Source organism: Cyclopterus lumpus, chromosome 10 (genome assembly GCF_009769545.1).
Source record: "Cyclopterus lumpus isolate fCycLum1 chromosome 10, fCycLum1.pri, whole genome shotgun sequence".
Taxonomy (NCBI): Eukaryota; Metazoa; Chordata; class Actinopteri; order Perciformes; family Cyclopteridae; genus Cyclopterus; species Cyclopterus lumpus.
The window spans coordinates 14,220,891-14,236,404 of NC_046975.1; the positions used below are offsets into that span (position 1 = coordinate 14,220,891).

General features: G+C 39.6%; 1 protein-coding gene across 1 annotated transcript in view; it reads right to left on the reverse strand.

Annotated features, from left to right (window-relative positions):
- pcdh11 (protocadherin 11) overlaps positions 1–15,514 on the reverse strand; it is a 116,076-nt gene that overhangs the window by 50,460 nt on the left and 50,102 nt on the right. The window contains exon 4 of the mRNA XM_034543615.1: positions 13,534–13,593. Coding sequence (XP_034399506.1) covers positions 13,534–13,593 — 60 coding nt within the window. The remainder of the gene's footprint in view (positions 1–13,533; positions 13,594–15,514) is intronic.

The window sequence follows — 15,514 nt, forward strand, 5'->3', positions numbered from 1 at the left end:
TGTCATGAGATTACATGCGTGGTGCATGGCATCTAAAGCATACTTAAATCGCAGGGTAATGTAATTGATTAACCATTCGAGACTGGGAATCAGATGATGAGGACGATGCTCTTAATTAATAATCAATATAGTCACTCCTACACATCAAGGGATTATTGAGAGAAATTACTACCAGCTGTAATTGCTGATTTACAACACATCAGATCATTTCTGCCTTGGTGCATCAATGTGTAAATGCGTACAAGTGAGTCAAAAACATGTCACTAGGAGCGCTTTAATCACCTGCTTTAAAGTGGGACACTGTTTCAACATGGATACATTTCCCACTAAGTGAGTGACATTTATAGGATCTTCTGGATCCTTAATATGAGAGATGTCCTTTCCTCAAGGTTGAGTGCAGTCTAGTTGAAAGGATTCTACATGATGCAGAAGGAGCAATTCAGAGTACTCCCTTTGGCTGAGATAATAACTTCATCATAATTAGCTTGTGGTGCTCGGGAGTGTTGAATTGTCAGTTGCAGTGGGATCTGGGCTGATTTATTGCTTGATTTAATTACGTATCAAAATTCAATTAGACATGCTTTCAACCAAATTCAAAGTGAGTTTTGTCAAGCTGTCCCTTGAAATCAGGCGCGGCTTGAAGGACATTCTTCATAATGCAGTGACATCTAACTTAATAATTATCGCTTACCAAAAATCACTCATGTGCTAAAAGATGAAGATAGAAAAATGTTTTAATAAAAAATAGATAAATGAGGCTCTGCCAGTTTTACTTGTTTCACATCTCAACATCGACATCAAACAGCATCAAATAGTTAGAAATAACCCTTGATTCAGTGGTGATGTGAAGAGGGTTGCAGGTACTTTACCAAAAGAAGATACATGACAAAATGCTCTTTGAGGTTGACTCCGACTGAGGAAGTTTCTGGCTTTCTTTACCCACATCACTCACTGCCTGCTCACCCCCTTTCGCTCCAGACTACACTAGGGGGAAAAGGGGAGCTGTTTTGAATAAGTGTCACACCAGCCTCCAAGAGCTACATTGATCTTTACTACTATGCAAATGCTGGATGTCATGGTGTCTATGCTAAGAAAGCAAAGGAAGGGAAGGAATATTCCAGCCGGAGGTCTTTGACTGAAGTGTAGTCCTTTACCAGTGTTGTAAATACACTCATTGACCATTTTACTATGTACACCTTGGTATTACGGTATGCGGCACTTCTCGACCCTCAGAACAACCATATTTCTTTGAGCCATTGTTTCAACAAGGTGCCAGAATTGTTCAATATGTATGATGTATACTGACTTGACAGCGTAGTTTTTGTAGTTTTTCAGTGGGGTGCATTCTGTGAACATCACACTTCACCTCATTCCAAAAGTGTTTTATTAGGCTGTGATCTGGGGACTGTGCAGTAAAGTAAAGTAATTTCCTGGAAGCTTCTTCAGACAACGACACATTATCTTGCTAGAAAATACACATGATAAAAAACAGTACCCTGTCAATATGAAGGGTTGCACCTGGTCAGCGACAATGTTGACTGTGTTTATAGAAGCAAAACTATCATAAGCACACCAAGTAATGGCAGACATGAGGCCTTTTTCTGCTTTCATTCAAGCTCCTATTTGTTTCCTACAATATATATTAATTGTATTGTAGAGATGAACACCTTGCCCTTCACTACCACCACCAATTCATACAATTACACCCTAGTTATGGTCAGCTTGGCTAATGTTTTAGCATGCTTGCTTTTCACTTTCTGTATGTGTATCTTATGTGTATCAATATTGCATTTACAGTTACAATACACAACAACTAAAAAGCCATTGTACTTGTGTGCAACATCCCCATATCACAGTTCCCATCCACTCTAAAAGTAATTCACTGTAATTCAAATATAACCCATGTAATTATGAGCTAGGATGGCTGCCACTAAGGAAGCCAGGTGACGTAATATAGAGAGTCCACTTGGGGACAAAGTTGTGGTGGACGGATGGGTCAAACAAACCCCAATTTTCATCCGTGAGACCGCTGTCAAGTCGACGTTGAATTATATAGCCTTATTTGTGTTATTTACTAAACTAACGCCATCTATGTAAGTTACATAACAAGCCTAATTATTTTAGTTTTTTTTAAACTTATTTAGACCCAAACCATGATCTTTTCCTAAATCTAACCAAGTACTTTTATTGCCTCAACAAAAGGTTCTGCACTGTTCCGGGGAATAGTCTTTTTAAGTTACCTATTTAGTTTGTTTTTGTTTAATTAGCTTTTTGTTTTTTCCATTATTGTTTAGTTTTTTTTCACAACCTAATCAAAACCTGCCTGACCTGCTTGTGTGTGTTACATACACTTCAAATTAAATATACACTGGACAAAGATTAATCCAGCATCCATTTGCTAAGAGAATAATCTGCTTTGGCTTGAAGAATACTTGATATGTATGGGCCCAATTGTGCAAAGAAAACATTCCCTGCCACAGTTAATTAAACCTAACAACGCCCTCTGATGTTGATACAAGATAGGAGAGATCCATAGAGTGTAACTTAGATTTTGAGAATCTGCATGTTAAGGTTTCTCCACTCTTCAGAGATTGAGTTTTAATGACCATGTGTCTACACCAAAAAGAAATGTCACATTTATCCAGTTCAATGGTCCTCCATCTGTCATAGTATGTAGATTTTCACACCACCTCATCACTGCAGCATTTCTTTCGCTAAATAGGGCACTTTGTATCAGAATGAATAAAGAAAATAGAAAAGTGTACTGAGCAGAGTGCAGATCGCTGCCAGGTGTGTCCGCATTGGCCACTGCTGTAATGTTTGATTGAATGAATACAAACCACAATTGTCTAACCCCCTGTCTAGACTACAAGTGTATTAGTAGCGTTTTTCACTTGCCCGTCTCAAATAACAGATAGGCTCTCATATCAGCTACGCAGCTGCCTCTGTTCAGCTAAACTGCAGCTCACTGTGTAACGCTTCATATTTACATTTACACTTCATCGGACCAGAAATTGTCAGTAGTGCTGTGCTGTTAGCTCTGTTAGCCAAACACGCTGTAGGACTCCCACCAGCTGCTAACAGCTCTTCCTACCAACGTAACAAGTAGCGTTTCACTGTAGTCAGTGCTCGGTTTAGGTTGTCATTTGCTCAGCGATAGTTATACATACGTACATGCAAATGTATGATCTAAATCGGGCAAATTGAGGGAGGAACAATTCGTAATCCGTAGCGGAAACAAGAGTGCAAACTGAAGCAGTTGTTGCGACCCCTACCGGCTGGTTACGAGTAGCGTGGAGTCTGCAGTCAATGACGGGATCAAACAGAGATGCTCACTTACCCATGCACGCAAGCACACACACGCGGAAATTAAAAGTTGGTGCATTCAAATTAAATTAAACTACATATACTGTACATGTCGGTAATACATGGTGGCGCCCACAGGTTTAGCTGGACACTAAGTGAACCTCTCCAGCTCGTCTGCAATTGCTGTCTCCTGCATAGTGAGTCAATAAAGCTTGACGCGGTGGAGCGAGCCGCATTAATGGGGAGGTATACGTGTAAATAAAGTGGCCACTAAGTGTATTGTCAAAGATGAAACATGGTGGAAAAGAGAATGGAAAGCCCCTTGAGGTGTCAAAACTTCAGTTTATCAAGATCTGCTAGTAACGTGAATTGTTGATCCGTTTGATCTCTCCCATTGAAATATCTGACAGTTTTTTTTAATTGAGACAGGCAGAGGCATTGAACATAGATTGTAATGTGCAATGCCATACTGTATTACAGGCTCATGTTTGAAGCAAAGACAGAATGATTGTCACTCATTGACAAACATGAGGCACAATGATGATACTGATTAATAATTTTTTTAGAACGTTCATGGAAATGATCTCCTGAAAACTGGGCGTTGCTTCTGACTTTAATTTAAAAACACAATTTATAGCCAAATGGTTAGCTATAATGGCTTTTAGCTAATTTTATCTGGGTTTTAAAAAGTATTTAATGCCATTCTTCACATATCTACACAAGCATAAGGATTTCACAAAGAAGGTTGTTAAACATGAAATATTCCAATGACTAGGAACAAGCGGTACTACTACTTTATCAATGTCTCAAAGAATAATTGCCTTCTCTAAGCTGAATTGTTGATGGGTCTCACTTAAAAAAAGACTGCGTTTGTTGCTATTTCGAGTTATATGTAACTTGAATATTGCACTGAGATCAATTTTATCCTAAGAGGTTAGATTCATCATCAAGAAACTTGCGTTATATGTGTATCTGGAACCCACTTATTACCATTTATTGTGGGTGGTAAGTCAGAACATCACTGCTGTTATATATGTACTGTATCTCAGTATAAATTATCTTTGAAATCTCCAATTATACTGGCCCTTATTATGTAATTCTACTGTTCAAATAGCAGTCATAGCCTTCCTTATTATGATTAAATGAAGTGATACACTAAACCAACTATACAACTTATATGTATGTGTGAAATTGATTTTTTTTGGTGCCTTTATTATTCCGGTATTAACAGGCTAATCCTAACCACTCGGCTATGGGGTAGCCAAAGATTACACAAATTTAATTTACCTGAGAGACTACCCAGCTAGACTAACGATCACTGTTGCATGTGGAGGTGGTCATGGTTGGCATTCAGCTGCGAGACAGAGGGGTTTTTGAGTGAGGCTCCTGAGAGCTTTGCCTGGTGAGTTGATTGGCACAGCTGGTGCTCCTTGTCTACTCCCTCTAAGTGCAGGAAGGTGCTGCCCCGGCAGGTATTATGGACTAGAAACATTGTTTGGTTGAACTGTGAATTTAGAGGCGACTGGCCAACATGCGCCAGAAAACCAGGCAACCAGTTGTATATTTGTGTTCAAAATGTGTATGATCAGTCGAAAGAATAAAGTGCCGTTGTTAGCAGCAGTCTGTCAAGTCTGTGTTTGAGTACTCACGGTGGCAGCAGTCTTGCTCCATTTAATTTTAGCATCAGCAACGTAATTTTTCTTTGTATTTTTAACACCTCATAAGTGCATTTTGAGTGTTGCACAATGCTGTTTAGTGGAAACATGATATTTAGGAGTTTGTAAAAAATAATGTTTGGGCAGTAATCATTTGCTCTTAACTCTGGACAAACAAGATGTTGCACAACACCAAGGAAATGTCTATATATCTATCTAAAAGTGAAATGTAAGATGGTAAAATTGGCAAATAGAAGATATGATTAGTAAAAAAAAAGCAGGCAACTGCCTATACAGGGAACACAGGTTGTTGTTCTAATAACAGCAACATTGAATGCACCCAGCACACAATAACTGGTTTGACTTTCCTGCTACTGATAAAATATTTACAGTCAATATACTAAACATTTCGGAAGAGACATCGTCTTCCACAGTCTCGGGTGAGACAAATGCCAAGTTGATGAATAGTTTCTCAGGTAATCTAAATACAATACAATAAAGTAAGAGATCTCCGTATGCTTGTGTCTGTGTGTCCTCATATCTCAAGAACCGTTCACCCAATTTACTTCACACTTGGGTGTATATTGCTAGAATCCAACATGTCGTATGCGGGCACAAGGGAGGAGATTTAGAATAACCTAAACCACAAACCTAACCAAGTAGCTTTGTTGCCTAAATTCAAGCAGATTTCTGGAAGAAAGGGTTCTCTGGCAGAAAGCCCTTGAAGGCCCACTTCTCACATATGCCATCCGGAGTGGGCTCTCCACAGTGGGCCTCTACAGGCTGCAGCTTAATGACTGCACTACACGTTGCAGTTGTGAACTGGATGTTGAATATACTAATGTTACAACTACACTTTTCTTCACTTTTCCTGGAGTCGATGAGTAATGAGCGGTTCTTGAAAACTTTCGGTGGCCAAGCTATCGGCACAGGCTCCGAACAGTCATTGCACTAGTTCATATGAATGTGAAAGCAAAGCAAGACGATTACTTGCTTGCTGTGAATCCTTGTCTGCACACGCTCTCCAAATCTACATATTGTTGGCAGTTGTTGGAAGTTCCGCATTTCTAAGCACACAGTAAAAAGGCAGTTAAACTGCATAATTTTCCCTTCTACATTCACTAATGGTGACTTATATGAACAGCATGCATTTAATAGAATATTTTTCTGACAACTTTGTTCCAATATGTACTGTAACTGTCAACTCTTGCGTGGGAACATAGACAACCCTTCTTGCAAAGCCAGTGGCACAGACTTGGTAAAACATTGATAAAGCACAGAGACAAAGCTCACAGTCATATCCCCATTTGCTCCGTGCATATCTTTCTCAAATATGTTGATGTCAGTTTTTCTGGCAGTGCAGTCAGTTAAAAGTGTGCCACTGATGTAATTCAAAAGCCACAGAGTACAGAGCTGTCTCTCTTCCTCAGCCTGCTTCACCCAATTGGGGTCCATCACCAAAACAAACGGTGCCTTACTGCCAGGGTAATTTTTGATCCTCTTTTACCCCTGAGCACCAGTCATTTTTTGGAGAAGGCAAATGTGTGCTCCAGGAGGCCAGTCCCGTGTGCTTTTTTCCCCGAACCTCTTGCTGTTTCTCTGGCCACAGCCAAGTGCATTAACATATGTTCTAACAGTGCACAGTGCTACTCTGCATTGGTAAATGCCTTATTACAGCAAGATCCGCTCTGTGCTTGTCCACTGAATATCCATAAGTAGTAAAACATAGCCATATCTGCCCACTCAGAACAGTAGGGATGTGTCTCACATGACAGGGGGCTCCTTAAAATTTAGTCAGAGGCCATCTTTGTCAAATTGATATTCCTCCCACTCACAGTAATGGCGGGTGGTAATAATGACAAATAAAGGCAATATAGCTACATCATGGTACACACTGAGCGTAATAAGGTCATCTGCTGGTTATGTTTCCTTTTTGCTCTCGTATTTATGCCTTTTTAGCATGCAGAGTCACATTTTCTCAGTATGACTTACATCTCCAAAGACTACGCCAGTGTGAAATATGCAAAGGCTGAGGGTGAGAAAAATATCCTGAGCAATGCAGCATGTTCTTACCTAGAGAGCTTGCACGCTTGTAATCATTTTCAAACATCAATTTCCTCTTATTATCACGTTTGTTTTATTTTTCTTATTTTTTTCCTTACTGTCTGTAGTAATACGAGGCCTTTCAGAGATCATGAAATCTGTGTCGAGGAATAAAAGCATAAGAACAGTATCCTTAACAATTGGTGCGAAATTTGTAGATGCTAACTATTATCTAAACAGTCTCTTGGCAATGATGCACTAAGTACAGAATAAAGCAAACTAAAAAATAATGAGGCACAAGGAGTCACCTCTTGTAGCAGAAATTTGTGACAAGACATCTAATGTTTGCAGTTAATTTAATTGATGCGTAGGCACAGATTAGTTATTTTAAAAACATCAACAACCTCTTTAGTTGATACAACTTAGAGGTGATGACATTCAGGAGGAAGCTTGACGTATTAACATTAATTAGAAATGCAGCTTGATTAACACAAAATGTGTTGCTCGTATGACGACTATAAATTGTGAAATTGGAGAACCGAAGACAGACCCACGCATTCTGCAAATGCAGCTTGCTGATGATTATGTTGATTGCTACTAAAATATGGCTTTGGGTAGAATGTGTCTGCAGATATCAACCGGCCATTGAGGTAGTTTCACTTGGTATGCTTGGCGGTCATCTCCGTCTTTTCATTTCTAATTTGGGCAATCTTTGTTCCGTCTGCCAGAGACACAGTTGTGCTGTGTTGATCTGAAGACATATTCTAAAAGAATGTGTTTCAAGCACTACAGAGAACTTGTCTGATTCTTGCACAAAGAACGGAGGGCTGGCATCCATGTCATCCCACAGCACTGCACTGATTTATAATGGTAGGGAGGGAAAAAGAAGAGGCCATGATACATCACTGAAACATGAAGGTATTGAATAATACTTTGTTCATGAATAAAATCATTAAAGTAAGCTCTTTTATGACTTGGACCATAACCATGAATCTTGAGCATTTTATGATTTAATGCTTCATCTATAAATTAAAGGTTTTAGATTTTAAAGGTTTGTATTTATATATTTATTTTTTATTGCATTTCCTTTTTGACGGGGCAGATCACCTGAGGACACCAGTTTTGTTTGCTTTAACTTTATCTCTTTCTTAGACAATCTAGTTTGGGTTGCACCACTGTGCAAACTAATGAAGCCTCAGAGGCTTTGCTTAAGTCATTAACCATGGAAATCTAACTACACAGTTTTCTGCTAATGGTAAACAATTGCATGATAACCACTTGGCCAAGAAAATCAATGTCAGTGAAAACTAATGTAGTTTAATTGTCAATGTTTTAGCCAGGAGGATTTCACAAGTATACATATAACCTCTGTAACCCTGTTATAGTACATATATTAGGTAGGTATGGTTCTTCTTCATTAATTAAAAAAAAAAAATAAAAAAAAAAATATATATATATATATATATATATTTATTTATTTATTTATTTTATTTTATTTATTTTTTTCCACAACATGTCATTTTGGCAAAGTTTAGCCGGGCAAAAGATAATGTAGAACAGGCCCTGCTCCACTGACTGACCTAAAGAAGTAACTTAATAGTAAGTTTATTCACAAAAAAGTAGCATCAGCCCATGTGGGAAATAGGACCATCTGTATGTTGCATGCATCAAAATAACAACAACCCATTAAGAATTACACGTACAAGGCCTATGTTCCATGTATGTATTAGTTACTCAAACTATATAAACAGCGTTTACGTGTAATATTCCATCTACTACACAACACTACACAAACAGTGGCAAATTGCTTTTCTCCTAAGCCTGTTTAATGAATGAACCAATCACGCATTAATGGCACAATCTACGGAGGAGTGCTCCATGTTTGGAGACTTTCTCCATACCAGACGCAGTTTGCGAGTGCAGAATTATCTGTTGACATTGTGAAAATATAAATACATTTGGTTTATGGATTCCAACACATGTAACATATACAGCTTCAAGTTAAAGCTGTACATCCTTTAACTATTCCTTACTTGGATCACAGTGCATTATTATTTCTCATGTACTTTTCGACTACTATAGGACATTTTGTCACAGTAGGTCAAATGTGATAATACTGCACACCTTGGTACTCGTTCTGCAGCTTTTGCTCAGTCCATATGAACACCTCAATTAGGATCTCTGAAAGTCAAGTTTAGCCTGCCTTAAAAATAGTCCAAATCATTATTATAGACCCTGGGACTTAGTATTATCCACTGGTCGGGCTAAGATGCTTATACATTAGCAATCTAGGGAACCAGGCAGCTGGACAGCAGTGCTGGAACACACAATGACTTCCCATTAATGGGCTGCGGTGCATTGGGAGAGCCAACCCCGAGCAGAGATTTCCATGTGGATGTGACCTATGGCACAGGGGTACCTGCCCCTAGCCATCTGCACTGATTTGACAAATTATTCTATATCAAAGGCCTCGGCACTGATTTGGGTGGTAATTGATTGGAAGTGAGGCTCTCAAATCCCTGATTGGTTTAGCTGGATGTTGGGGATAGAAGAGAGTAAGAAAGAGAGAGTGCAGCGCAGGAGATCTGGGAATTATAAAGCGCTTTGCCTCATTTGCACTAACAAAATGTTGTGCAATATGCAATTTCTACACAAATATGTATGGCATATACTTTTTTTTTGACAGCACCACCCATGACATCTGTTTCTTTTTCCAATGCAACCATCAGTATATCCAATTTGTTAGTGTGTCCATGAAGATGGGATTTCACCATTCAAAAAGAGGAATCTGGTTAGAAGTGGAATATCATTGATTTGTTCCACATGAAGGTGTGGTCTGATGCAGATATACGAGCACGACATGCTGGCTGAGAGGGAGGCACGGATTATATATATTCCTTCATCAATTTCCCCTGAATTTCTGACGCTATTAACTCTTGTTGTGGAAATTGTGTAACAAGAGAGATAATATCAAGCATGCAGGCTGGTCATTGTTAGTGAGGATTACCTCATAAATCAGAAGAGCACTGCATGAGAGCACACACATACATGAATGAATGATATACTGAATACGTACCATACATGAAATGTAATCTGCTTTATGTTAGGCATACATCTGAAGGTTTGAATATCTCATTAAAGTTAATTGCAGTTAAACATGGTCTTTAATAACATTTATAATTTAGAGATTTTTCACAAATTACCACTATAAATGTGAATCCAATAATATTTAGCTATAGGGTGTTCCACATGTGACCTTAAATTCTGTTTTAAAATAGAAAGCTTGTACAATTTACCAGCTGTGACCAGTCCTTCAAGTTGGTCATGTTAGTCATACAGTATGTTGGATGCTTTGTAGATAAGCCAGGAGACTGCAGTGCCCTGTTAATGCAACTGTGACAGCGATGCTACATACATATGGGCCTACCATCTTTATTACAATGCGGGCTGGCTGCACCGCATACCTTTTGCCATTTGACACAGACATGAGGTGCTTGCTAGTGACAGATTCTGCACAGTACTGGTCCCAGAGGTCACAAATGACCTTTGGATTGTCTTTTTTTTCAGTCACAAAGAATTATTTGTTTGACGATGGCCACCAATGCAACCCCGGGCACTCTGATGGAGCCGTGGGTTGTCGCGGCTTGTCTTTTGAGATCACATTTGCCTCGTATGAATTGTGCGCGTGTGTGTGCGTGGGACGGGTTGAGCGAGTGAATGTGTGTGTGTCTGTGTGTTTGCAGGACATGCATGTGGACGTACGTATTCAGGAAGATGCTTCACCAGCCACCCATAGTCAGCTTGATGCCTTGAACTAAGCTTAATTGCTGCATGACTAGCCTCTTGTTTGGATGCCAGAGGGATTTTCTTTTATTATACAGAATGAATCATCATTAAGATGTGCTTCTTCAGTGGCCTTTCCTTGGCTCAAAAATGCTGCTGCCCACAGGATCTTTTCAGCATTTTATCTGTGGCAATCAGCGTGTTTGCATTTGCACCCTAATCAGACCTCATAGGATAAAGTCTGCTTCAAGAAGCAGCGTGTCTGTCTCGCATGTTTGTCACTCAACTTCTACATTGTTAGGTGACATTTCACAGGAGCGGTTCTCCTCTTGTGCGCTCAGTTTAACTGTGAAATGGCTTGGAGCTGAATGGCTTTAGTTTACCTTAGCAATTTCAGAGCTGGCAGGAACAGGGTGCAGTGCAGGCCCCATACTGTCAGAGGTGCTTGATCCCCACCCCCATCCTCGCCCTCTCCATCTGTCACCCAACTAGACTACACGGTTCACATCGACACATTACATCTATTCACGCATGCATGCACGCACACACACTTTCTTACGCAAATACGTAACAATATTACAATAATATCAGCCAGAACACTGCCCTCCAATATCATACCAACTAAATATTACGTTTTGACGAACACAGAAATAGACAATTGTCTTATTTCCGAAGTTTCAGTTTACCATCTCTGCTACAAATGTGGCTGTACATCAATGTGTATGCATGTGCACATCCCTCTTTAAAATGCTTTGCTATCCTATTGTGCTGTAATGAGAAACTGTTATTCACGCCGTAGATTCAGAAGAAAACCTTGTGAAAAACTGACACAATTTTCTACTGCCTGAAGCCTAATGTCAGAAATATGATCTTACCCTCACCTCTTACCCTGACTGCCGTACTGTAATGCTCTGAGGTGAGGCCACTCATCAATTATTCACAGAATGCAAGATGTTCACTCTTTATCTTCTCGCCAGCTAGAGGAGACCATTTAAGAAAAATAAAGGAGGAAATAAAGGAAAAAAGGGAGAGAGAGAGAGAGAAAGAGAGAGAGAGAGCAAAAGCAGCAAGCCGCTTGGCGGAAGAATTAGAGCGCTTGCTGTGGACAGACAATGCTCTTGATGTGAGTTATAATTGTAGTTTAACAACGTGTGGACCTCTGGGATTTCCAGTATGCAATATATGGCCTTTAGACTTGGATCGCTATGGAAACCAAAGGACCTGAAAGACCTGCAGTGCCCACCCACTCGGACAGCCGTTAATCATCTTCACTCAGATCCTGGCACTGCAGAATTTGGCCAATGTGTCAAGAAGCAATTATATATACTTAGTGCTCGGGCACCCGATCTCCTCCCTCCCCTGTCTTTCCTCGCTCTCACACTCTTAATATAATCACAGAGTAGTCAGTTTAAAAGCCCTCTGTTCATTCCACTATCTATCTGGGGGATGCACACACAATGCAGATGAAGAGAAGTGTAAAAAGACAGAGGATATTCTATTCTGAGAGCCATTATAATCAGAATTTTTATATAAATCATATCCAGCCATTTACTCGTTTTAGCAGCCTCCAGAGCTGACTGACATACTAAATTAGCCCAGCTGGCCCATTGCATTCACTGCACATATTGGGTTGGTGCGGATCATGGAGACTAATGTGAGCTGACTAGAGGGAGATTATGTTCCGCTGCTAACAGCTAAAAAGTGAATAACACGATCCGCAAACCCACGGTGTTCCCCCATTACATCAGTCCTGATCAGCTGTGTGAGAATGGAACCACAGTAAATGAGAGAAAGAGATGGAGAGGGGGAGATGTGGCGGCCAGAAATAACGGGACGAACACAAACCCGTCCTACACTAGACTACGTCAGACTGAGGCAACCTAAATATGAAAAGTAGGCTACAGGTGATATGTGAAGGACATGCAGTGTTGACAGACTTCCAGACATAAGTTGATTGCCTTCTCTGTGATTTACCAATAACAGACATGGGGGAGGCGTATCGTATTTTATTATTATTTACTGTCCGACTACCATCTAAAGCTTTCAATACCAGCAAAGTCATTTTCGACAGCTAGCTGTGCATTAGCGATGTAGAGGAGTGTTATGCTTTGAACAGTTGATGACAGGCTGTCAGACGGCTCCCCTCTATTGGGCTCCTTTTACCAAGGTCCACTCTTGCAACAAGCCACTCTCCACCATAGCAGCCATTCATCCAGAAAAGGACACAGGCATTTTTGACACATTTGGTGCTAAGTGAACTGAAATCGTGTGAATTTCACTACATAGCACATTATCACATTTGCAAGAGGCATGCGCCAGGAGCAGGAACTGAAGGGGAAAAGTTACTTCAATGTGTTGAAATGACTTGAGACCATCAGAGTGAAGTGATGACTTTGACTGTGCATGTACAGGACTAATTATCATTGAATAAATCAGCCGTTCTCGCCTCTTGTCAAATACATGTTATATCATAATGAAATGCAGAGACGAAAATAGCAAGGACAGATATAAAATATGGCTTTTTTAGAATAATTGATAAGCAAATTAATTTGCACATTGTTTTTGCGAAAGGGTGGTGCATGGAACATCAAATATGTGAAAACATGAGAATGGTCTTGACATGATATAAAGCTAATCTACTAATGTGAGTTGGCACACAGACAAAACCTAATGAGAACATTAAATGCTTAAAATAATTGTTACTTTACATAATGTTACTGGTCCCTTGTCTGAAAGCAAAGCTTACCTTATGAGGACAAATGGGGAGCGGTGAGTTGAAAGACTTCTCCAGTGTCTGGCTCAGGTTCTACAAGAAAAACACATTATCAGGGACATGTTTTCTGTGGAGGGCATCACCGAGGCGAATCTTCAGTGACAGAAGTTGCAGCTTATTCCCCAGTCCTTACCATTAGCATTTTTGCAATATATTTTAGAGGGGTTAAGCGACTCGCAATCTTTGCAGTCCACTAATCCAAAACCGCAGCTTTTGTTGACAGTTGTATTTTAAATCTTTATCTTGACAATATCATCTTATCGTCCACCATGTGACTGGGTATAGTGATGTGTTTTTGTTTGGCTTTCCAGTTTCCCCTTCCTCCTTTCCCTCCATGAAGATTTTTTAAATCCTCCTTTGTTAGACGGTTTCACTGAACATATGTTCAGACTCTTGCACACAGCTCATTTTTTGAGGTTAAATGATTATCACATTGTTAATACACCAATACATCACTCGGATACAAGAAAACACCATTAAAAAGCTGACGCAAGGTAAGTCAACAAGCCAACAACAGATGGCCCTGCTGCTTGTGATTATGCAAAGATTCTAAGTATTTGCATACTCACAATGCCATCATAAAAAAGAGAAAACAAGAAGCCATCTTGAGTTGACCTCAGTGAGAAATGAAAAGAGAGATGAGCGAGGCAAACCCAGCGGGGATGTGGATGAGCTCTGCAAACCTTTTTGGGGATCTACCAAGGGCCTGCCTCCCGGGAAGGCCCTGTTGATTTCCAAGCAGGTGCTTTCAGTTATGTCCTCATATCCAATTATGTGCCTGTGGTATGTCTGATGTTCCCTGACACTATTAATGGCTGCCTTATGGTATCACCAGGACAGATGACACACTCAACTCTCCAGACTCTTAACATCTATATTTTATTGCAACATAGAAGGAGAACACCTCTCTGGCCGAGGCAACTCGGAGAGTAAAAAAAGAAAAAGAAAAAAGAAACAGCCAGGCTTTCACTGCAGCATAAACACTGCATCATTAAATATAAATGAATAAATGGGCCTTGCTGGGATGATGGAATTAGTAGACAAAATTTTCCCTACAGATTGAGTAGTCTACATGACCATGATATCTTAATTGATGTGACAAATAAACATGACTTATTTTCTTTGGGGATGCGAGCAATAAATGGAATTTGCTTTTGAGTGTGTTGCATGTGTGAGGATGGTATGAATTACAGTGGGGAAAACGGAATGACCTTGATTCCAAGCAGTCTCCAACATTGTGACTTCTATCTTTTATATTGCATATTTAAATGGAGATGAAAAAAAACCTGAGGAGCATCCAATGACCTGAACCCCAGCTTTTACAATATGCAGATGGTTCTGGCCTGTGCCACTATTGACAATCATTGGTAACAATATAACCATATAACTCTCATTCATTCTAGAATGGTCGGTCTCATGCGCTACTAAAAAAAAGAAAAGGTCTAAGTCTTTTATGTAATCAGTGTCAGAAATCAGAATTGCTGAATTCACTAAGCAGCAAATGTTGGAATATCATTTTGTGCCTGTATAAATTTGAAGCAAAAATAGGGTTTCTATTTCATTAAAATTAAATTTGAAGGCACAAATGACGTAGAAGAAGCAATATTTACAAATACAAATATAATGTGTTGCTGCTTGGATTCAGTGCTTTATTTCATATAACAAAATGATTCTGTGCAAGCATGATGCCAACCATAGATAATCCATTTTTTTCCCTTTCTTGGACACAAACACAATCACATAGAAAGATCTCCCAAGGCTATAATCAGTGTTTTATTTTTTACTGATTTTCCCTCCCCATTACAATCTCATTTTATTCTTTGAGCAGAGGAAAACATCACTTTTCATTGAGGCCATGTTCCTTTCTTACACAGCTCCAGTGTAAAAAAAGTAATTATTAATCATTAATTTTTTTATCAATACGGAAAGCACGCAGCTTTGTGAGCAATAAGTC